Source organism: Rhinopithecus roxellana, chromosome 3 (assembly GCF_007565055.1).
Source record: "Rhinopithecus roxellana isolate Shanxi Qingling chromosome 3, ASM756505v1, whole genome shotgun sequence".
Lineage (NCBI taxonomy): Eukaryota > Metazoa > Chordata > Mammalia > Primates > Cercopithecidae > Rhinopithecus > Rhinopithecus roxellana.
In genome coordinates, this window is record NC_044551.1 from 167,387,435 (window position 1) to 167,411,963 (window position 24,529).

At 47.3% G+C, this 24,529-nt stretch overlaps 2 protein-coding genes across 4 annotated transcripts in view; both read left to right on the forward strand.

The window, feature by feature from the left end:
- Window positions 1-6,383, forward strand: part of ERGIC1 (endoplasmic reticulum-golgi intermediate compartment 1) — a 120,641-nt gene extending 114,258 nt beyond the window's left edge. For both annotated transcript variants that reach the window (XM_030926932.1, XM_030926931.1), the window contains exon 10: window positions 4,408-6,383. In XM_030926932.1, the coding sequence (XP_030782792.1) occupies window positions 4,408-4,515 (108 nt within the window). In that variant the 3' untranslated portion in view covers window positions 4,516-6,383. The remainder of the gene's footprint in view (window positions 1-4,407) is intronic.
- Window positions 6,384-13,617: 7,234 nt separating this feature from the next.
- Window positions 13,618-24,529, forward strand: RPL26L1 (ribosomal protein L26 like 1). Of its 2 annotated transcripts, XM_010373327.2 has the most exons (4): window positions 13,618-14,213; window positions 20,266-20,406; window positions 21,490-21,667; window positions 24,249-24,529. In XM_010373327.2, the coding sequence occupies exons 1-3, from the start codon at window positions 14,046-14,048 to the stop codon at window positions 21,616-21,618; spliced, it is 438 nt and encodes a 145-aa protein (XP_010371629.2). In that variant the 5' UTR covers window positions 13,618-14,045; the 3' UTR covers window positions 21,619-21,667; window positions 24,249-24,529. The 2 variants fall into 2 exon arrangements, with proteins under 2 accessions (XP_010371629.2, XP_010371627.2); XM_010373325.2 differs by lacking the exon at window positions 24,249-24,529 and having other exon boundaries at window positions 21,490-21,845.

The window sequence follows — 24,529 nt, forward strand, 5'->3', positions numbered from 1 at the left end:
CGTGATCCTCCTACCTTGGCCTCCCAAAGTGCTGGGATTGCAGGCATGAGCCACTGCACCCGGCTGGCTTTCCTGTTTTATAGGTGAAGAAACTGAGGCCCGTAAAGGCTCTCCCATGGCTAGAATTAGCAAGTGATGCCACGATGCAGCCTGCAAAGGCTGGGTGCTCTCTGCTGCCATGGCAGGAAAGCCGGGTGGACTCCCCAGCCCTTACCTCGTGCCACCCTCACCATGTCCAACAGGGAGGTACACACCTCCCAGCCCCAGCTTTGCCCTGGGCTCCCCTGGAGAGGCCTCGTTTCTCTGTGTGAACAACAACAGGCTGTGGGAACTAAGTGTCAGGACTGCAATTTGCTTTGTTTTCATTATAATTCATTAGTGTTCCTCCCAGGCCCCATCCCCACAGCCCAGGGACATGCCAATCACCGTCTTCCCTCCTGCCAGTGGCACCCCTGCCCTCCCCTCTGCGTTCCTGAGATCCCGCCAGCATCTCCTCCAGCTTCAGAATATCTGCTGTTGGATCCCATTGTTCCCACATCATCCCAGGAATCCTCAATGGCAAAGCCTGTCATCTTGCTGCCGCCCATGTAGGGCCTGAATTCCAAGGCAGATACACCACCTGGCAGAGCCTCATGGCTGCATCTCTCCATGTTCCAGTAGGCATGGTGACCTTCTAAGACAGGGACAGCCATGACCAGCCACTTCCCTGAGCGAGTTCAGGTGTGGAAACGCCCTGGTGCTGGACATTTCTGAATCTTTCCAATGTCAGAATCCAGGAAGTGCCACTCCTGGGAGTGCCAGAACCCCCTCCTGTGACTACGTCACCTCATGCCAGTCACCTCCTACTGACTGCCAGTGTGTTGGGGAGGCCTGAGGGATGAGAGATAAAATAATGAAAGCAGGGCCGTGGCAATGTGGGCCTGGCCGCTAGAGTTCTCTCAGCATTTTTTGTTTGTTTGTTTTAAGTCACGGAACCAGGCATGGTGGCTGACACCTGTAATCCCAGCACTTTGGGAGGCCGAGGCGGGCAGATCAGTTGAAGTCAGGGATTCGAGACTATCCTGGCCAACATGGTGAAACCCCATCTCTACTAAAAATGCAAAAATTAGCTGGGCATGGTGATGGGCGCCTGTAATCCCAGCTACTTGGGAGGCTGAGGCAGGAGTATCTCTTGAACTCAGGAGCAGAGGTTGCAGTGAGCCAAGATCACCTCCAATCTGGGCGGCAAGAGTGAGACTCCATCTCAAAAAGAAAAAAGACATGATCTTGCTCTGTCACCTAGGCTGGAGTGCATAGCTCACTGCAGGCTTGACCTGGGCTCAAATGATCCTCAGGCCTCAGCCTCCAGAGTAGCTGGGACCACAGCCACCACACCTGGCCAATTTTTTTTTTATTTTTTGTAGAGATGGGGATCTCACTGTTTTGCCCAGGCTGGGCTCAAGCTCCTGGACTCAAGCCATCCTTTCATCTCCCAAAGTGCTGAGATTACAGGCATGAGCCACTGTGCCGGCTGAGTTCTCTCAGCTTTGAGGGAAGCCCCCCGGAATCTGTCAGGATTTCCCCTTCCCTCACCTCCTCAAGTGAACAGTGACCAGCCCCTTCAACAGATGCGGGGTGATGGGGGCACACTGACCAGTATCAGTAGATACTCAGAGGGAGTCTGCCTCAGGGTTCCCCCTTAGCCTTCAGGCTTGCAGTCACTCACCCTGTGACTAAGCCAGTTGCATAGCAGTTTCCATGCCCCAGGGCCTCAGTTTCCCCTCAGGCGATGTACTTTCCTGTGTACCTCAATATACACATTGTCTCCCTCTGGTCTGGGCCAGCCCCATGAAAGGAGAGTTGAGACTGGGTGCCAGGTGTCTGTGAGTCATAAGCATTCGGGTTCCAAATTGTGTGTAGATGAATACAGATGTGTTGTGTGTGTGTGTGTGTGTGTGTGTGTGTGTGTGTGTGTGTATGTGTGGTTATTTTTTATTTTTTGCTTCATTGCTCGTAAGTCACATTTTCCTATCTTCTGATCCAAGCTCTAAAAGCGTTTTGTGGTATAAAATCTCCCATCATCTGATCCACTCTACCGAAATAAACCAGCTCCCCTGCCGTCATCTTCCCTGAAAAGTACCCCTGCGTCATGCTCTAAGGCCGGCAGGGAGGGGCCTTGCCCACTTAAAACACTTCACCATAATCCCCCCAGCGCCCCCCGGTCCTCTCCACTCCCTAGGGGGCTGCTCCAGTTTCCTGGGCTGTTATTACTGGAGGACCAGCTGCTTCCTGCCACCCATCCATACAGACCTGGTCTGTCCGTCCTGGGCCTCACAGTCCTCTGCTTAGCTCATCTCATGGAAATATCATTTTAAAAAATAAACACTGGTTTGATTCGTACTTCCCTCTCGCCTTTGCTGTGTCTCCTGGCCTCCCACCACTGGGCACCAGTTCATCTATTAAGGTGTTCTTGGCTCCCAGAGTTCCCCAGAGGTTGCAGGTCAGTGGCTGGCCGTCCACCTGTGGTGCCTCTGGGGCCGCTAATGGCCTCTGGGGCCACACAACTGTTTATTCTGGGTCCTGTGGTCATTTAAATGCCCCTTAAATGTGGCGTGGGGGGAAGAGCGAGTGTCCCATGTACTGTGTGACCTCGGACAAGTTATTTCCCTCTCTGTACCCCATGGGTACTCAGTGAAGAGCCATCTCCCTCATGGGCTGTAGGACTCCTGCTCCTCCGAGACCTATGGCTGCTGCTAGGATAGGAGGTGTTGGTTCTTATGAATGACATAAAGTAGATGCTCAAGAGGAAAATATGTTTAAAATTTTCTTGCAAGGCCTGGAGCAGTGGTTCATGCCTGTAATCTCAGCACTTTGGGGGGCTGAGATAGGTGGATCACTTGAGCCCAGGAGTTGGAGACCAGCCTGGGCAACATAGCGAGACCTCACCTCTACAAATTAAAAATTTTAAAAATTGGCATGGTGGCACCACCTGTAATCCTGGCTACCCCGGAGGCTGAGGCAGGAGAATCACTTGAGCCTGGGAGTTGGGGTCTGCGGTGAGCTGTGATCACATACTACACTGCAGCCTGGGTGACAGAGTGAGATCCTGTCCCTACAAATCAGTAAGTTTCCTTGCAAACCTTCTATGAACTTCATTTGTCTTCCATCATCCATGCTTTGATCTCTGAAGTCATCAGAAAGCAATTTGTAGGCCATAACATTTTGAGTAAAACATAACGTTAGTTCGATTAGTCCCAAATGGTGTCCTGACCACTGCAAAGCTTTGTGATTCAATTAGGTGGGTGTTTTGCGCTTGAGAAGCAACAGGGTGTCACATTAAGAGCACAGACTCCAAAGTTTTGAACCCCTATTCAGCCACTTGCTGTGGCATTGGACGAGGGATTCAGGGGCTCTGTGCCTCAGTTTCCCTGGCTGTGAAATAGGTCTAAGAATAGTACCTACCGCCTAGGGTTGAGCTGGGGATTCACTGGGAAGGTAAGTATTGTGTATTTTCTGGTGGTTAGTAGATTATGATGTGGCAGGCAGTTACGAAGCACAGATGTGACAGGTGACATTCATTATCTCCCTGCTACCGCCGTTCTCAACCAGCTGCAATTTTGACCTCTGGGGACATTTGGCAATGTTTGGAGACATTGTGGTTGTCACAGCATGGGAGAGGGGGGATGACCGGCATCTCCTGAGTAGAGGCCAGGGATGCTAAAATCCTTCACTGCAAAGGACAGTTCCTGTGGCAAAAAATTCTCTGGCCCCAAATGTCAATGGTGCCATTAGAACCTTGCCCTGATAGAAGCTTTCTGGTAGCACCAAAGGCCTCTCTCTCCTTTGTAGCACTTGCCTACGTTATAATTTTGCATTTATTCATACGATAATTTGCTTACTACCCATCAAATCCCAGGACGCCACTTCTTGGCTGGGTGACCTTGGGCCCCTGGGACTGCCTTTCAGAACCTCCATTTCCTTCATCTGCAAATGGGATTGTAAATATGTGATAAATCCAGAGTTGAGGTTAAGACCACAGGCTCCAGGGTTAAGACGTACCTGTGTTCAAGTTGCATCTGCTACTTACGTCGTGAACTTAGGCAAGTTACCTAATAAACCTCAGTTTCCTCCCCTGTGAAATGGGTCTAATAATTGCCTTCCTCATTCAGAGGGTGAATATGGGAATTAAAGGAGCTCATAATGGTGATAATTATTTTATTATTATTAAATCCACCATCCAATAACTGGTTTCCTTTGAGCCCTAAGTATGTTCGAGACTCTTGGTGACTATGTAGTGGGCATTATGGGCTTAACGGGGCAATGTCTGCCTTGCAGAGCCCATCATCTCATGGTGTGGGAGGGGTCTGGCCTGGTGCATCCTCCAGCACTGACCTCTGACACTCCCACCCCACCCCTGCCCTCTTGCAGATCTGTGCCATCATTGGCGGGACCTTCACCGTCGCCGGCATTCTGGACTCATGCATCTTCACAGCCTCCGAGGCCTGGAAGAAGATCCAACTGGGCAAGATGCATTGACGCTGCACCCAGCCTCACAGCCGAGGACCCTGGGCATCGCCAGCCTTGCCTCCAGCACCCTGTCTCCTTTGGCCCTCAATCTGGCCCCAAATCTGGCTGTGTCCCAAAGTGTGTGTGGGAGGTGGGGGGAAAGTAGAGGATGGCTCCATGTTTCGCAGCTACCTCTTTTCCCCGTGTTTTATTTTAGACAAATTACACTGCCTGAAGTTGCAGTTCCCCTTTCCCTGGGGATCCCCAAGAGTAGAGTCAGGCAAGGGGTGGCGAGTCCAGGGATCTTGGGGACCCCTCCTAGGAGAGCTGCAGTCTCTTCCCTCTTAGAGGAATATCCCAGAACGCATATCGATCAGCTCTCAGCCAGGCTTCAACAATCTCGCGGCCCCCGCAGTGTGGACACCCTAATGATTTGGTTTCTCCCCTGGGCAGCACCAGACCTGGGCTGTCAGCTTTGGGACCAGGCTGCCCAAAGGTACTCCTTTATACACCCAGCACCTTCCACGAAAGATGGTACTTCCCAAGCAAACCCCTACCATTTGTCACTATAGATGGAACCCTGACTTCTGCCCGATCCCTTCCTGCCCAACCTAGAGGCCAGGCCTCAAGCCTTTACCCCCACCCTGTCTTGTTCTTCCAAGACGCAGATGCCCAGTTGCTCAGCAGCAGCGGTAGAGACTTGAATCTGCCCACCAGTCACAAGGCGGGTCACAGATTCCTCTTCCTGTCTTCTCCTTGTTCCTCTGAACCCCCCACCAATGTGCCTCAGCCTGTGTGCTGTGTGGCAACAGCATTTCTTGGTGAAGGGGCTGGTTCCCACTGCCAAGACCTCCCACCACTCTGCTGGGATCTGCAGTGGTAGGGAGTGGGGGTTGTGTGAAGGGGAAGTCATCTTTTCAGATCCAGATAGACGTGGTTTGTGCACTTATGTCCAGATGGGAAGCATCCTTCCTGCGACCCTAAAATCATCGTGCAGCCTCTCTCAGATGGACGCCATCAGTCCCAAGGCCTTAGGTGGAGGAACAAAGGAGGCCAGCCCTGTCCTGTCCGTGGACCTCTACCTTCTGGATTCCCTGTGGGTGCAGAGCACTTGGGTCTCTCTACAACCCAGTCTTGGCCCACTTGCCCCTGTGCTCCATCAGCTGGTCACATGCCAACACGTGCCCAGCCCCTGGGGCAGCTCCAGGGTGCCCCACCTGCTCCTGAGGTGGGTCCCTACCCTGCTGCTCCTCTTCATCCTTTCCCTTTTGTCCTGAAAGGGAGGAGCAATGGTCCAGGCATTAATTCCACCCAGGGAATTTTAGCTATGCCCTCATATCCCAGGGAGAGAGCCACACGCCTGTTTTCCATTTATAGCAAGATTGTTTGCATACTTTTGTAATGAAGGGGAGTGTCCAGTGGAAGGATTTTTAAAATTATCTTATGGATAGCTCAAGTCTCTGCCATTTGTAATTTTTGGCTCTAAGCTCCAATTGGAGAAGCTTCTCCTTGTGCATATGAGTTGACTGATGTTGTGAGTGTAAACGCATTTGGCTATTTCTGGTATCTGTGGCCACTTGGATGGATTTCTTTTTTTACATTCTGTTCCTCAGTTACAGAAAGGAGTCCCTTTGGTGTGTGAATATGTGTGCCTGTAGAGGGTGGGGCAGGGTGGGGTGGGGATGGAAATGTGTGGCATGCACATGAGTTGAAATTCTACTTTTATGCATTTTTTGGGGAAAAAAAAAAAACTCGGAGGACATAGGGGATGTCAGTTTCCTATGGAAGAGACACCTCTGACCTGTTATTCTTATAATCAAAGTCTCAAGGGAAAAAAATATTTTAGTTCTTTCCCCACTCACTGGGTTCAACTAGATTAAAAGGCTGATTTTCAGAAATATTATGGTGTGATTCTTTCTACCTTGATTGGGACTGGGTAACCTAGAGGCTGGAATCACAGCCAGAATGGAATTCACTTCTAGAGGAGAGAAGATAGAAGAGTTGAAAAGGAGATCTGTGAGGATGATCAGAAAGTCAAACACCCTCTGGCCGGGCACGGTGGCTCACGCCTGTAATCCCACACTTCGGGAGGCCGAGGCGGGTGGATCACCTGAGGTCAGGAGTTCAAAACCAGCCTGGCCAACATGGTGAAACCCCATTTCTACTAAAAATACAAAAATTAGCTGGGCGTGGTGGCAGGCACCTGTAATCCCAGCTACTGGGGAGGCTGAAGCAAGGAGAATCGCTTGAACCTGGGAGGCGGAGGTTGCAGTGAGCTGAGATCGCACCATTGCACTCCAGCCTAGGGAACAGAGCGAGACTCTATCTCAAAAAAAAAAAAAAAAAAAAAAAAAAAGAAAGAAAAGAAGAAAGAAAGTCAAGCCCCTTAGATGAAGCCCTCCCTTTATTAAGCCCTCCAGAATGTTCTTGGATCTACCACCTTCTAGCTGTGCAGCCTCAGTCCAGGTCCTTAACCTCTCAGTGCCTCAGATTTGTTGGGTGAAAACGAGGATAGTAATAAAACTACCACATAGGGGTATTTCAGAAATAGAATCTCTAGTATGTGCACAGAAATATCAGAATGAGATTGTCTATGTAGAAGAGTGTTTATTGCTGGTACACAGTAAGTTTTCAAAAATAGTGATTGTACCATTACGAGTATTCCCAAATAGGATATAGTCTTCTTGAGAACAAGACTAACATTCTTCTTTAGAGCTCTGAGCTAAGGGCTCCATAAATGAAAGGGATTCGTAAATTCTTGATTTCAAAGGACCTGGCACTCCTTCTTCAACCCTAAGCTCAGCAGTGAGAGATCATCATCAGCTGTGAGCAATGGACTTCCATGGATCTTTCCCATCTTGCTGCCCAGTCCTACGAGACTTTCATCGGAACAGCACTAATGCGGATAAACACACCAGAGATGAATGTGAGAGGGAATCAGTCTGCGAGAAACTCTTCACTAACTCTCCCCATGCTCTCACTCTTACATACTGATACTTGAGTTATGTGTGTTCCCAAACCTGTTCATACCAGTTGTGCTTTTATACTGGTAGGATGTGATTTGGGGAACTGTTAAACCAATGAACTGTGAGAAATGAACCTAGTGAAACCAAGTTGAATGCTTTAGAGAGACTTGATTAAGGTGAGTTGTTACCCCTCCTCCCTCAAAATGTCACTGAATTAGAAGTGAACAAGACTACTGTAAAAGATTTGGGAGACCAGGCGTGGTGGTTCACGCCTATAATCCCAGGACTTTGAGAGGCTGAGGTGAGAGGGCTGCTTGAGCCCAGGAGTTTGAGACCAGCCTGGGCAACATGATGAAACCCCGTCTCTAAAAAAATACAAAAAGTAGTGGGCGTGGTGGCACACGCCTGTGGTCCCAGCTACCCGGGAGGCTGCGGTGGGGGAAGCGGGGGAGTGGTGGAGGCTGCAGTGAACCAAGATCTAACCATTGCACTCCAGCCTGGGTGACAGAGTGAGACTCTTTCTCAAAAAAGAAAGGGAGGGAGGGAGGGAGGGAGAGGGAAGGGGGCTGTGGAGAGGGAGAGAGACAGAGAAAGGAACAACTGAAGCTTTCTGGTTGGTTTATGTAGGGAAAGTGAAGGTGAACACTGATACAGGTTTCTCAGTGGTAAAGCCTTAGCCCAGGGTCACTGTCGAATGTGTTTTACGTTGGCATACAACATTTCAGGGAGGGATGCCATTTTTTTTATTTCTCCTTTCAACGAACTTTTCCAATTGTCTAACCAGATGTGGATTACAGGGGTTTCACATAAAAGGATTTCTAAATCAGGATTACAGAGCAAAACCCTACAGGGGTGTGTGATAGGTTGGGAGCTGTCGTGGTCCAGGCAGAAATGGCTTCCGTGGGAAGGTGTTGCAGAAAAGGTGTCTCTGGAGATGTGCTTCATGAGGAGAGAAGCTGAAGTGCTGCAGCCAACACTGGCTGGGGTGGGTGAAACCTGGGAAGAAATGGGGTGTGACACTAGGGTTCATAAATAGTAGCTGTGGTTAGTCTTTTTTGTTTGTTTGTTTGTTTGTTTGTTTTTTGAGATGGAGTCTTGCTCTTGTCACCCAGGCTGGAGTGCAATGGCGCGATACCGGCTCACGGCAACATCCGCCTCCCAGATTCAAGCAGTTCTCCTGCCTCAGCCTCCTGAATAGCTAGGATTACAGGCGCCTGCCACCACGCCCAGCTAATTTTTGTATTTTTAGGAGAAACGAGGTTTCGCCATGTTGGTCGGGCTGGTCTCGAACTCCTGACTTCAGGTGATCCGCCCACCTCAGCCTCCCAAGGTGCTGGGATTACAGGCGTGAGCCATGTCACCCAGCCTGTGGTTATTTTTTGTTACTATATGTTAAAAATAATTTTTAAATTCTTGCCAGAAACAATGTGGCAGGCCACTGGAGGTCTGAATCCCTTCTTAAGAAACTGGTGTTTGTTTTTTTTTTTTTTTTTTTGAGACGGTGTCTTGCTCTGTCGCCCAGGCTGGAGTGCGGTGGTGCGATCTCGGCTCATTGCAAGCTCCGCCTCCGGGATTCACACCATTCTCCTGCCTCAGCCTCCCAAGTAGCTGGGACTACAGGCGCCCGCCACCACACCCGGCTATTTTTTTTTTTTTTTTTTTTTTGAGACGGAGTCTCGCTCTGTCGCCCAGGCTGGAGTGCAGTGGCCGGATCTCAGCTCACTTCAAGCTCTGCCTCCCGGGTTTATGCCGTTCTCCTGCCTCAGCCTCCCGAGTAGCTGGGACTACAGGCGCCCGCCACCTCGCCCGGCTAGTTTTTTTTGTATTTTTTAGTAGAGACGGGGTTTCACCATGTTAGCCAGGATGGTCTTGATCTCATGACCTCGTGATCCGCCCGTCTCGGCCTCCCAAAGTGCTGGGATTACAGGCTTGAGCCACCGCGCCCGGCCTCGGCTAATTTTTTTTGTATTTTTAGTAGAAACAGGGTTTCACCGTGTTAGCCAGGATGGTCTCGATCTCCTGACCTCGTGATCCGCCCGTTTCGGCCTCCCGAAGTGCTGGGATTACAGGCATGAGCCACCACGCCCGGCAGAAACTGGTCATTTATTCCAGAAGGTTCATTAGCTGCTGCCGCAGTTAGATGCAGTAGTCCAGGAACGTGAGTGGGGATGTGTGTGGACAAGAACACTCACTGGAGACCCTTTTTTCTTGCCCCAGCAGTTGTTTCCTGTCAGTTATGGAGTGATGAGGTCATTCACTTCATTCTGGCCAGTCATTGATATGATTTGGCATTCTCTGCATGCCAGGCAAGAGTGACTGCTCTTCAGGCCAGATCTTCCTTCGAGATGGATGTTATCTCCTTTTTAGGAAGGAGGAAACAGAGAGACCTGGTAACTTGGCGTGGCCACACAGTGAGTCACGCACTCAGTAAAGATGGAATTCATACCCAGGTCTGCCTGACTCTGGGATTATGAAGAATTACATGGTTCCACCTCAGTCCCAAGGTCATCTTTGCTGTGCCAAAAGGGAAAACTGGAAATAGGGGTGGTCAGAGCAGGAGGTGCTTTTTTTTGGTTTTGTTTTTCCTGCAGAAAAAATCTAAATTAAACATTCGCAGGGATAGCGTTCTTCACAATTTTTTAAATCTTCAAAATGTAATTTTAATTACACAAATAACACAGGCTTATAAGCCCACTGGAGGAAAATCATAAAATACTAAAAAAAGTAAAAGGGGAAAAACGAAAGTCACCCATAATCCCACTAATCAGAGATGATCTTTTTTTATTATTATCATACTTTAAGTTCTAGGGTACATGTGCACAACGTGTAGGTTTGTTACATATGTATCCATGTGCCATGTTGGTGTGCTGCACCAATTAACTCGTTATTTACATTAGGTATATCTCCCAATGCTGTCCCTCCCCCTCGTCCTCCCCACAATAGGACCCGGTGTGTGATGTTCCCCTTCCTGTGTCCAAGTGACCTCATTGTTCAATTCCCACCTATGAGTGAGAACATGCGGTGTTTGGTTTCAGAGATGATCATTTAATGATGACATTTTAGTGATGCCTTTTGATAAGCAAAATGGGATCATACTGTTCATATTACTATGTAGCTTAGCCCTCTCTTAACAGACATCCTTCTAGGTTAACAAATATGGATCGCATTATTATCTTTATGGGCTGCAAGATAAATAATAACAATATTGAGCATCTAATGGTAGATTATGTCCATTCTTTATTCCCATCTCACTCAGAGCCTCAGTTTTCTCACCTGTAAAAGGGACGATTCATACCGTCAACAGACTGAAATGAGGTAATGCTTGTAAACCTGTTAGCACAATGCCTGACAGTAAATGCTCAGCCCATTAGGAAGAGCTATTATTATTCATCTAATAAATAAATAAATAAATTCTGACATTTATTAAGTTCTTCCTCTGTACCAGGTATTATGCTAAGGGTTCATTTAATCCTGACACCAGGCTGGATTACAGGTGGCACTTTGGGAGGCTGAGGCAGGTGGATTGCTTGAGGTCATGAGTTCAAGACCAGCCTAACCAACATGGTGAAACCCTGTCTCTACTAAAAATACAAAAATTAGCCGGGTGTGGTGGTATGCGCCTGTAGTCCCAGCTACTCAGGAGGCTGAGGCAGGAGAATCACTTGAACCTGGGAGGTGGAGATTGCAGTGAGCAGAGATTGCACCACTGCACTACAGCCTGAGCGACAGAGTGAGACTCTATCTCAAAAAAAAAAAAAAAAAAAAAAAAAGGCCGGGCGCGGTGGCTCACGCCTGTAATCCCAGCACTTTGGGAAGCCAAGGTGGGCAGATCACGAAGTCAGGAGATTGAGACTATCCTGGCTAACACGGTGAAACCTCGTCTCTACTAAAAAAATTAGCTGGGCGTGGTGGTGGGCACCTGTAGTCCCAGCTACTGGGGAGGCTGAGGCAGGAGAATGGCGTGAACCCAGGAGGTGGAGTTTGCAGTGAGCCGAGATCGCACTACTGCACTCCAGCCTGGATGACAGAGTTAGACTCCATCTCAAAAAAAAAAAAAAAAAAAAAAAAAAAAAAATCCTGACACCAAACCAATGAGGTAAGTACTTCATTATTCCCATTTTCTCAGATAGGAATAAAGTGAGTGACCAAAAGGCTGAATATCTTCTCCAAAGCCAAAGAGCCAGGAAATGGCAGAGATGCAATGGCCCAGGCGATTTGGGTGCCAGTGCTCAAGCACCTCCCCATGCAGCCACTGCCTCCGAGAAATAAAAGTACTCACCAGACACTTCCTCTGTGCTAGGTGCTTGAGTTCCTGTGCATGTTTCCGGGAGTGGGCGTGAGACAAGACAGCCAGTCCCACTACATCATGTAGTTAGAATGACAGCCTCCAGCTCTTGTCATCCAGGATGTCATTGTGCCTGTTTTAACTTTACTGAACCACACAGCATGTTAAAAACAAAACAAAACAAAACAAAAATTCTTCCCTGCCCTGCTTGATCATGGATACTCCTTGATGATCTTGGGTTCACAAGATCTGTCTTCACGTGGTTTCCTTTACCAGTGAGGCTCTGAACTTCTTGGGAGCACTCCTTCCCAGATCTCTTTAATCAAGCCTTGTACCTGGTCCATGTGGGTACCAAATAAATTGATGAGCAAATGAATGAATGTATGAGTAAATAAGTAGCTGAATGACAATAAAAGGATATGTAATAGAGAAGTGAGTGAATAAACAGAACCAGTGAGTAAGTGAAGGAATGAATGAATGAACTTGGGGCAGGGCATGGGTTTCACTAACACCTAAGGACTGTTCTGAGGAGAACCTCTGACCTTTTCTGTGTGTGCACCGTCAGGCCAGCGTCTGCTCCTGGGTTGCTGATGGGAAATGACTTCCTTTCTTAGGACTGCCAAACGAAGAGGCACTTGGGTCCAGTCTGATTCTACAACCCCACTCTTCCGAACAGGGCTAAACAACTAGGGGGGAGTTTTGCAGAGCCAGGTGTTTGATTCACAACAATCCTCAAGCATTAGCGCACCTCAAAATCTTGGGGGATAGGGATGAGGGAAGAATGCTTGCTTTAAATTCAGATGTGTCCCATCCTACCACTGTCTGGTTTTGTGGGACGGTGGTGGAGCCTGAAAATCTGTAATTTGAACAGGCTTCTCCATGATTCTGAAGAAGCCGCTCTACAGATGGCATTTGAAGCCTCATGATGTTTAAAACACGGGACAGGCGGGGCACAGTGACTAAAGCCTGTAATCTTATCACTTTGGGAGGCTGAGGCAGGAGGATCACTTGAACCCAGGAGTCCAAGACCAGCCTGGGCAACATAGTGAAACTCCATCTCTGCAAAAAATAAAAATAAAAAAATTAGCCAAGCTGGGCACAGTGGCTCACACCTGTAATCCCTGCACTTTGGGAGGCTGAGGCGGGCGGATCACAAGGTCAGGAGATCGAGACCATCTGGCTAACACGGTGAAACCCCGTATCTACTAAAAATACAAAAACTTAGCCGGGTGTGGTGGCAGACACCTGTAGTCCCATCTGCTGGGGAGGCTGAGGCAGGAGAATGGCGTGAACCCAGGAGGCAGAGCTTTCAGTGAGCTGAGATCACGCCACTGCACTCCAGCCTGGGCGACAGAGTGAGACGCTGTCTCAAAAAAAAATAAAAAATTAGCCAAGTGTGGTGGCGTACATCTGTAGTCCTAGCTACTTGGGAGGCTGAGGCAGGAGGATCGCTTGAGCCCGGGGGGCTGAGGCTGCAGTGAGCTGTGTTTGCACCGCTGCACCCCAGCCTGAGCGACAGAGTGAAACCCTATCTCAAAATACAAAATAAAAATTAAATAAAACACCAGACAATATATACGCCTAGACGACCTCTGCAGCCTCCTGTGCGGAGAAAAACGGGGGCAAAGAGAGTTTGCGGTAGGTGAGAGACTACTGACAGGTGTGCCTATTAAAAGAACACCAGTAAGCCTCTACTGCAGGCCCTACACAAGTAGGCCCTTGTCCTCACTGGCATCGCGCTCCCGGTGACCCTAGGAACGAGACACTGCGATCCCACCCCAAGCCGCATGGGGCGCCATTCTGCTTCGCTCTTACGGAAATGGGGCTTCGATGTCTTTCTGCGCTTGCGCGGCATGGAAACTCATTTCCGGCCTTGCGCACTCAGGGTCTGGGGCCTTGGTGGCCGGGTGAATGAGTGGAGGCTGGAGTTTTCTCGGACTCTGAAGCCCACTGCCCCGTTAGACCCTGCATGTGTGGCGGGGACACATGTCACCCCACAGCTCTCTTTGCGTGACCTCCCGACCACTCATTCCTGCCTAACCCTAGTATTCCTTCCTTAGCCTCAAGGTCCCAGTGCCACCCTCTCCCCACGACCCCTTTAGTCAGGCATGCGACCGCCACACGTCCCACTTTGTGTGATAGACCACTCGCATCTCTCTCTCCTCCCTCAGTTGCCTTTTCAGAGGTCACCTCCCCCGTAGAGCCTTTGTGCGGGGATGAGGAGGAGTGTCTTGGATCGAGAACAGGTCCCTGTAACCCACTGAGCGCCCCTTCATTCCGTCTCTCTCCGCCCTTTGTAGAGGGTCACCATGAAGTTCAATCCCTTCGTGACGTCGGACCGCAGCAAAAACCGGAAACGTCACTTCAATGCCCCCTCACACGTGCGCAGGAAGATCATGTCATCCCCGCTCTCCAAGGAGCTGCGGCAGAAGTACAGTGTCCGCTCCATGCCCATCCGCAAGGACGACGAGGTCCAGGTACGTCTCCCTCCGGCTCTAGTGGCGCTCGGACACCTTTGCCTGAGAACGTCATGGAGCAGTCACAGACTCACATGCCTCAGGACTCTGGCAAGTAGTGTGACACTTCAGATGTGTTAGGCCAGAGATAGGGTTCAGAGCCACCGGAGAGTGCCTGCGTTGCTTTAGAGCATTTAACTATTTAATAGTTATAGTAAAATTTAATAAAACAGTATGTCAGCCAAGCAAAAACCTGCTTTTTTGTTTGTTTTGTAGACATAGGGTCTTGCTATGTTGCCCAGGCTGGTCTCGGAACTCCTGACCTCAAGTGATCCTCCCACCTCAGCCTCCCAAAGCACTGGGATTACAGATGTGAGCCACCGTGCCCCGCCAAAAATGCTTTTGATTTAAACTTCTGGCTGCTAGTTTGCCAAGTGTTGTTGCACAAGGTGGCTTGTTGAAGCAGACTTTGTAGGGGAAAGTGTTGCAGTGAGAGTAGTGTTCTAGTGTATTTGGGTGTAGTGGGATTGATGGACAGGGATTTGTGGGAGCTGGCCATGTGATAGCATTGGATTTGGCAGGAGAAATGGTCAAGATGCAGCGAGTCACTCTTTCATAATTTCTAAAAGAGTGGCCCATGTGAGAACGTGCAAGCCTTCTGTTCTCTGTAATTGGAGCTTAGAATGCATGAAGGGGGAAGGGAGTTGGCCATGAGTGAAATAAACAGGGGCTGGATTCATTCCTCAAAGGAATATTTATGGAGGACTTACCAGACATTGTTCTAGAACAAGATTGACAAGGCCGGTGTTCTCCTGGAGGTCATGTTTTAGAGCAGGGTTTCCTAGCCTCAGCGCTATTGATATCTTGGACTGGATAATTGTTGTCGGGGGGTGAGGGGGCTCTCCTGTGCGTTGTAGAATGTTTAGCAGCATCCCTGGCCTCTCCCCACTAGATGCCAGTGGCATTCCCTCCCTTCACAGTTGTGACAAGCAAAAATATTTCCAGATATTGCCAAATGCTCCCTGGGGGACAAAATCAACTCTTCCCTCACTCAGTTAAGAACTATTGTCTTAGAATGAAATGACATAAGGTGATGAGACCTGGTGTATCATCTGAGACACTGGGACTCTTTGAAGGTTTGGGGATATGTTAAGGAGGAAAAAATGTGGAGTTAAGCTGGGAGTGTGACAGGAAGAGTGGAAAGTAGTTCAGAGGTATGATCAGCAGTTTCAACCCCCTCTGCCCTGGATCCTTCCCATCAGACATGTTCTAGAATGGGGGAATTGCAAATACTTATAGGGGATAGTAAGGATAGCTCTCACTTCCCTTATTTAGGGAAGTGAGCTGAAAAGAAAATGGCAAACTGGAAAGCTCAAGCCTCACATATCGGATATAATCATCTACCTTGAGCCCGTGGGTGCCTGGGGGAAATGCAGGCCCATTGTTAAATTCTTGGATTTTCAAAGAGAGCTGGAAAATTTGGATTCACTTCCCTAGCCCCACATTTCCTTCCAGCTATTACTCTGTTCTCTATTCATAACCAACCTCCTCAAGAGAGCTGTTTCCACTTCCTCATCTCCCATTCACTCTTGGATACTCTTCAGTCTATTCCCTGTGCCCACTGCATTATAGAACCTACTTTGGCATAGATCACCAATAACATCTTCGTGACTGAATCCAATGGACACATCTAGCATCTCTTTCTGCTCTGTGTTCTCTGTGTAGGTAAAGAATAGGTAATAATCCATTCTTAGAGCTTTAAGTGTGTGCTCTGTGCTAACAACTCCCTCTTTTATATCCTAGTCCAGACCACTTTAGACAACCTATACATCTGACTACCTACAGAACATCTCTATTTAGGTAGCCCATTGACATTTCAAGCTTCTTATCCAAGAGTACTCTTGATCCTAACACCCTCTGCCTCCAGAATCCAACTCTTCTCCCATCTTCCACATCTCTAGTAAGTGCCATTTGTATCTCCCCAGTTGCATATGCCCCTAAACCTTTGTTATCTTTAACAATGCTCCTTAACCCCCTCTTGTAATCCACCATCAAGGCTTGTTGATTCTACCTCCAAAGTAAGTCTTGAACCTATTTCCAGTCCAGTTCAAGGCAGCATTGCAGCTCCCTCTCTTACCTTTGTCCATTTTCCACAGAGTGGTATTATTTGCAAATCAGGTCCTATTTAAAACCTTTGACAGGCTGGGCATGATGGCTTATGCCTGTAATCCTAGCAGTTTGGGAGGCCGAGGCAGGTAGATCATCTGAGCTCAGGAGTTTGAGACTAGCCTGGGAAACATGGTGAAACTCCATCTCTACTAAAAATACAAAAAAATTAGCCGGGCGTGGTGGTGCACACCTGTAATCCCAGCTACTTGGGAGGCTGAGGCATGAGAATCGCCTGAACCTGGGAGGCAGAGGTTGCAGTGAACCAAGATTGTGCCATTGCACTCCAGCCTGGGTGAGAGTGAGACTCTGTCTCAAAAAGAAAAAAAAAATAGCCAGGCACAGTGGCTCACGCCTGTAATCCCAGCACTTTGGGAGGCCGAGGCGAGCGGATCATGATGTCAGGAGATTGAGACCATCCTGGCTAACACGGTAAAACCCGTCTCTACTAAAAATATAAAAAATTAGCTGAGCGTGGTGGCGGGCGCCTGTAGTCCCAACTACCTGGGAGACTGAGGCAGGAGAATGGCATGAACTCGGGAGGCGGAGCTTGCAGTGAGCTGAGATTGCGCCACTGCATTCCAGCCTGGGTGACAAGCAAGACTCCATCTCAAAAAAACAAAAAAAAAAAAAAAAAACTTTGGCAGTTTTATATCTGCCAAAACTGACCTGTGCATTTTACTGTATGTAAATGATGCCTCAGTTAAAAATAAAACGATTTCAAATTGTGTTTGTTGCTGTGAAGAAAATATAAAGGATGCTACCATATTAATTAAAGGACCTGAAAAACCTTCTCTGAGGAACTAATAAATTTAAGAGAAGACCTGAAAAGTGAGGAGTTAGCCAGGTGCTTACCAGTCGTGCCTGATGTGCTTATAAAATCTAAAATCATGGCCAGGCGCAGTGGCTCACACCTATAATCCCAACACTTTGGGAGGTTGAGGTGGGTGAATCATCTGAGGTCAGGAGTTCAAGACCAGCCTGGCCAACATGGTGAAACCCCGTGTCTACTAGAAGTACAAAAATTAACCAGGTGTGGTGGCACACGCCTGTAATCCCAACTACTCAGGAGGCTGAGGCAAGGGAATCGCTTTAACCTAGGAGGTGGAGGTTGCAGAGAGCCAAGATTATGCCACTGTACTCCAGCCTGGGCAACAGAGTGAGACTCCGTCTCAAAAAGAAATCCTGGCTCCACACCTACACATTTACCTGTAGTTCCACCCCTCCTTATTTTCTTTCCCTCCTGTTACAATAAAAGAAATATCCCAGGCCTGGTGCAGTGGCTCACGCCTGTAATCTCAGCACTTTGAGAGGCCTAGACGGGTGGATCACTTGAGACCAGGAGTTCGAGACCAGCCTGGCCAACATAGCGAAATTCTGTCTGTACTAAAAATACAAAAATTAGCTGGACATGATGGCACATGCCTGTAATCCCAGCTACAAGGGAGGCTGAGGCAATGAGATATCACTTGAACCCAGAAGGCGGGGGTTGCAGTGAGCCAAGATCACACCACTGTACTCCAGCATGAGTAACACAGCAAGTCTCTGTCTCAAAAACACAAAAAAAGAAATATCCCTATTTCTGCCTAAGCCTAATTCATCTGCCGCTGGGTGCTGCTCCATTCTTCTCTTGGAGCTTTTTTGGTCCCTTTTTTCTCTGTAGTTTCTTTTACCCTCTTGCTCCATACTTGTTCCTTCCCATCAGCATTTAAACACAATCATGTTTTCCCTTTTTTAAAAATAAAAAAAGTTCCCTGGCCGGGCGCGGTGGCTCAAGCCTGTAATCCCAGCACTTTGGGAGGCCGAGACGGGCGGATCACGAGGTCAGGAGATCGAGACCATCCTGGCTAACACGGTGAAACCCCGTCTCTACTAAAAAATATAAAAAACTAGCCGGGCGAGGTTGCGGCGCCTGTACTCCCAGCTACTCGGGAGGCTGAGGCAGGAGAATGGCAGAAACCCGGGAGGCGGAGCTTGCAGTGAGCTGAGATCCGGCCACTGCACTCCAGCCCGGGCGACAGAGCGAGACTCCGTCTCAAAAAAAAAAAAAAGTTCCCTTAGCTTTCCATCCCCCTCAAACATCTATCCCCTTCTCGTCTTCAGAGCCAAGCTCCTTTGGACTGTCTTTTCTCACCTTCACCTTCTCACCTGGTACACTCATCACCTTACTGTAAATGGCTTCCATCCCACCGCTCACTGAAGGTGTTCCAGCCACAGCCACTGGTGATGACCTTGTTGTCAGATCTGTTAAATACCTTACCCTCTCTGTACTTGATGGTCCCGCAGAATTTGGCATTCTTCTCTTGGCTGCTCTAACACCACACTTGCATGGTTTCCCATTCTCTCTGGCCACATTAATTTCTCACAAGCTCTTCCAGAATGCTGGCTTTTCTCACATGTGTATATTCTGCCCTTTTCTCATACCATCAGCTCCTTGAGCAAAATGAAGCTTCTAATTGCCTCTCTGTGGATGACTCCCACGTCTCTATCGCTGGCCCAGTTGGCATTCCAGCTGTGTCTGAATTATCTATTAGAATGTCCCCAGATGCCTCAAATTTAGCATGTTCCAAACTAAACTATTTCCTCCTAAAATATGGGGCTTCCCCTGTGTTCCCTGCATCTGGCAAAGGCATTTCCATCTACCTAGTTGTCCAAGCCAGACTCTCAGTATCATTCTTCCCTCTTCATCCTCACCTCTCCAGTCCAGTCGATCAGCCCTGCCTCTGTGCGTGGTGTTTAATAAGCTCTTGCAGCTGGGCATGGTGGCTCACACCTGTAATCCCAGCACTTTGGGAGGCCGAGGCAGGCGGATCACTTGAGGTCAGGAGTTCAAGACCAGCCTGGCCAATATGGTGAAACCCCATCTCTACTAAAAATACAAAAGTTAGCCGGGACTGCTGGCGTGTGCCTATAATCCCAGCTACTTGGGAGGCTGAGGTGGGAGAATCACTTGAACCTGGGAGTTGGAGGTTGCAGTGAGCCAAGCTCATGCCATTGCAGTCCAGCCTGGGGGACAGAGCGAGACTCTGTCTCAAAAAAACATAAAATAAAATAAGCTCTTGCTTCCAAGGAAACCCTAATCTAGTTGGTTTTTTAATAGAGTAGATTTTTAGTACAGTAAAACAGTCCGTGAGATTTTAATTTTTTTCTGACTTTAAAATATTTGTATAAATGTAGAAATCTTGAAATTTAGAAGAATATAAATCTAAAAAACAGTCATCTGTAATCCTACTTCCTGCCTAATGGCAGCTGTTACCAATATTTATATATATTTTATCCCACTGTGTCATGCTGATATATATGAAATGTGTGTGTATATATACATATATGTATGTGTGTATATACATATATGTATGTATATACATATATGTGCACATATGTAATATATTATATATATACACATACACACATACAGGTTGAGTATCTCAAATTCAGAATATTCCAAAATCTGAAACTTTGAGTGTCAATGTGATGGTCAAAGGAAGTAGTCTTTGGAGCTTTTGGGATTTCAGATTTTCAGATTTGTGGTGCTTAGTGAGTAATGCAGATATTCCAAAATCCCAAAAACCCTAAATCCAAAACACTTCTGGTCTCAAGCATTTTGAATAAGGGATACTTGACGTATATATACATATAGTTCAGAGTGTATTCTATATGTAGTTTTGTATTCTCCTTTTTTCTCTAAAGCTCATATCGCACATTTCTGTGGGATTCAGGTAAAAAAATCTCCACCCAGCCATAACACAACATAGATTTATACCAGACAAGTAGCTAATTTTTGGCTGCCAGGATTAAGCTGCTTTTGTGCAAAGTTATATGTTTAGCCCATGTGTTCCTGATGGTTAGCTTCCTCATTATGATCATGCATTACAAATGGAGGGGGATTCTCTTTTGTATTTTCTCTTAGGTAGTTCGAGGACACTACAAAGGTCAGCAAATTGGCAAGGTAGTCCAGGTGTACAGAAAGAAATATGTCATCTACATCGAGCGGGTGCAGCGTGAGAAGGCCAACGGCACAACCGTCCATGTGGGCATTCACCCATGCAAGGTATGATCAAGGACTGAGTGGCAATAGCAGCCATGGAGTGTGTCAATACTGTTAAAAGTTATTGGTGTTCGGTACTCCCTGCACAGGTGGCTGAGGCAGGCCACGTGGACTTGATTGATTCAGTAGCTTTGTGATATCATCAAGGATCCAGATTTTTCTTCTCTTTTCTATTTTGCCTTTCTTGGTGATGGTGTCCTTTTTTTTTTTTTTTTTCTGAGACGGACTCTCACTCTGTCACCAGGCTGGAGTGCAGTGGCACGATCTCGGCTCACTGCAACCTCTGCCTCCTGGGTTCAAGTGATTCTCCTGCCTCAGCCTCCCAAGTAGCTGGGACTACAGGCACCCACCATCACGCCCAGCTAATTTTTATGTTTTTAGCAGAGACGGGGTTTCACCATGTTAGCCAGCATAGTCTCGATCTCTTGATCTCGTGATCCACCTGCATTGGCCTCCCAAAGTGCTGGGATTACAGGCGTGAGCCACTGCACCCGGCTGATGGCTGTCTAAGCTGGTTGCAAGAGGCTTCCAAGTGTTCCAGGCATCACTTCCTCCAACGTATAATATTTAGAGGGATAAGAGAGAATATATCTTCCTGTAGCCCTTATGCCTACCTAGTGGAACTGCTACTTCTCCTTTGTGTTCCTATTTTATATTGTGTTATAGGATCTGTTTTCCTTCCAGAGTTTCAGTTCCTTAAAAGTTGAATGACTGGCTGGGTGCAGTGGCTCTTTCCTGTAATCCCAGCACTTTGGGAGGCCAAGGCGGGCGGATCACGAGGTCAGGAGACCATCCTAACATGGTGAAACCCCGTCTCTACTAAAAATACAAAAAAATTAGCAGGGCATGGTGGCGGGCGCCTGTAGTCCCAGCTACTCAGGAGGCTGAGTCAGGAAAATAGCGCAAACCCAGGAGGCGGAGCTTGCAGTGAGCCGAGATCACGCCACTGCACTCCAGCCTGGGCGACACAGCAAGACTCTGTCTCAAAAAAAAGGCTGAATGGCTGAGGTCTGTCTTATGATGTCTATGTTGCTCAATAGCTGGTGGCGATGTGGCAATAAAGATCTGTTTTCTCACTCCCAACAGGTGGTTATCACCAGGCTAAAACTGGACAAGGATCGGAAAAAAATTCTTGAACACAAAGCCAAGTCTCGACAAGTCGGAAAAGAGAAAGGCAAATATAAGGAAGAACTTATTGAGAAAATGCAGGAATAAATAGAACCTGTTGTGCAACCACAGTTTAACCGGAGATTTTGAGGCTAGTGTATGTTTCTTTCGAACTTTTCAGAATCTCTCTGGAATATTTCATTTCCTGTTTTGCTACCTGTGGCTCTATAAATCTACTTTTGCAATTTCAATTAATAATTTTATGATTAAAAATGGGAAATGCTTCCTAATTCCAAATAGTATTTGCATTGTTTTATAAATAAATTCCACTTACTGGCCAGGCGCAGTGGCTCACAACTGTAATCCCAGCACTTTGGGAGGCCAAGGCGGGTGGATCGCAAGGTCAGGAGACTGAGACCATCCTGACCATTTATTATTCATAAATAAATAAATAAATAAATAAAATAAATTCCACTTACTATCAATTCCCCTTTGCCAGTCTTTTCCTATTTAATGTGTGGAATAGCAAAATCGCAGGGATAGAGTGAAATGGCCCTCCTCTTGCCTGGACCCTTGTGCCGATAGAGTAGAAAGGGCAGGGCTCTAGTCCTGAAAAAAAAAATATATAGATATAGAATAGATATAGAATAGATATAGATATAGAATACATATATATTCTATATAGAAATATATACATATAAAACAATATATATATGTATTTATCTATATAGAAATACATACAGATGATTGATTGATAGATAGATGGATGGATAGATAGATAGATAGATAGATAGATAGATAGATAGATAGACAGACACAGGTCTCATCATCTTGCCCAGGCTGGTCTTGAACTCCTAGGCTCAAATGATCCTCCTGGGTGCCTCTCAAAGTGTTGGGATTACAGGCATGAGCCACCATGCTCTGGTCCTTGATGGAGGGATTTGCACCACTCAGTAGCAGTCATAATGTGCACTGGCGCACTCAGGGCACCACTGTCACATCGCAGGCCTGACAGATTGCTCTCTGGCCTCCTGACTTGTGCTTCCCCAGCTTTCTCTCCAAGTGCCAACTAAACCAAATCATGTAGCAGCTCCCTGACCAGGCTCATCTTCCCAAAGTTTTGACTTTGCAGTTGCCATTTTCATGTGACTGAAATGCCCCTTTTCCTCTGGAACTAACTTAAGAAACTGGCAGCCTACAGGAAAGATTTAACTGAGATACTGTTTTTCCCTATATTTTATAATTTTAAAAAATTTCCAACATTTAAAATGTGGGAGACTCCACAGAGAATCACCTGCTTCACCTGGCTGCACGGGGCTCTCCCTGTTTTGCAGTATAAAGTGCAGCCGAGGGCTTAGCGGTTCCCTATCCCACCTGTGTTGTTTCCATACGCTTCTTGCCTGGCCTCCACTGGCCTCTGCATTAGACTCTTGATCTAACTTTCATTCTTCAAAATTTAGTTCCTTTGGCCAGGCACAGTGACTCATGCCTGTAATCTCAGAACTTTTGGACACTTGTGGGAGGATGGCTCGAGCCCAGGAGTTTAAGACCAGCCTGGTTAACTACTGAGACCCCACCGCTACAAAAAAATAATAATAACAGTAGTAATAATAAATAATTTTTTAATTAGAAAAAAAGATTTGGTTCCTTTGAGAGGTATGTAGTGAATAAAGATTTTTTAAAAATTTATCTCCAGGGCCACATTCAAAATCCTGTCCCTGTGGGAAAAAAAAATTTTTTTTTGCAGCCAGTAGTGCTGCTTAGTGAGAAAAGCATTATCACCAGCTGTCGAGGTCTAATCCCAGCTCTGCCACTGAGCAGTCATCAGCCTTTGAGCAAGTTACTCATCTCTGGACTTGCAAACAGATGATAATACCTGCTCTGCCTTCCTATCTCATCAAAAATGCAAAGATAAAATGGCAAAAAACAGAGTCTCCCTCTTGCTTAGGCTGGAGTGTGGTGGCACTATCTCGGCTCACTGCAACCTCTACCTGCTGGGTTCAAGTGAACCTCCTGCCTCAGCCTCTCAAGTAGCTGGGATTACAGGCGTCTGCCACCATGGGGTTTCGCCATGTTGGTTAGGTTGGTCTTGAACTCCTGACCTCAAGTGATCTGCCCACCTCAGCCTCCCAAAGTGCTGCGATTATAGGCATGAACCACTGCACCTGTCCTAAAAAAAAATTTAAGAGAGGGTCTTGCTCTGTCACCCAGGTTGGAGTGCAGTGGTGTGATCTCAGCTCACTGCAGCTTTGACAGCCAGGCTCAAGTGATCCTCCCACCTCAGCCTCCCAAGTAGCTGGGACTACAGGCATGTGCCACCACACCCAGCTAATATTTAAAATTTTTTGTAGAGATGAGAGTCTCAGTATGTTACCCAGGCTAGTAAAATTCCTGGCCTCAAGTGATTCTCCTTCCTTGGCCTCCCAAAGTGCTGGAATTAGACATGAGCCACCATGACTAGCCTAAAAAATAATAATGTATTGATTAAAATGTATCCAACAGCCTTTTATGACTTTCTAGTAGTGGCTTATCTGACACACTAGAGTTTCTTAATAAATGTTAATTGAATCAGTGTTGTTTCCCATTTTGACTGATGAAGAAAATGAACTTAGGTTAACTGTCCAAATCGTAGCATAAGAAATGAAGCCAAGATTTGAACCTGAGCCTGACTGCATCAAAGGCCATTCACTTCCCACATTAGCCACTTATCTTTAGTCTTCCTTCCTTCACTCTGTCAGCCTTTCACTGGAGTCTGATAAGAGACTGGACATTTATGTGGAACAGACAAGAACCTATGTGTTTGCAGCCAGTAGCGCTACTTAGTGAGAAAAGCATTATCACCAGCCATCGAGGTCTAATCCTAGCTCTGCCACTGGGCAGTCATCAGCCATTGAGCAAATTACTCATCTCTGGACTTCCAAATGGATGATGATACCTGCTCTGCCTTCCTATCGCATCGAAAATGCAAAGATAAAATGGCAAGATCAGATGGGCCGTTTTTGAGTACTCCTTGAAAGCT

Excerpts from the sequence above, each read along its gene's own strand:
- RPL26L1 (XM_010373327.2), top strand. The coding sequence starts at position 14,046 with ATGAAGTTCAATCCCTTCGTGACGTCGGACCGCAGCAAAAACCGGAAA. Across the intron at positions 14,214-20,265 it reads GCAAGGACGACGAGGTCCAG|GTAGTTCGAGGACACTACAA; the intron begins GTACGTCTCCCT and ends ATTTTCTCTTAG. Across the intron at positions 20,407-21,489 it reads TGGGCATTCACCCATGCAAG|GTGGTTATCACCAGGCTAAA; the intron begins GTATGATCAAGG and ends CACTCCCAACAG.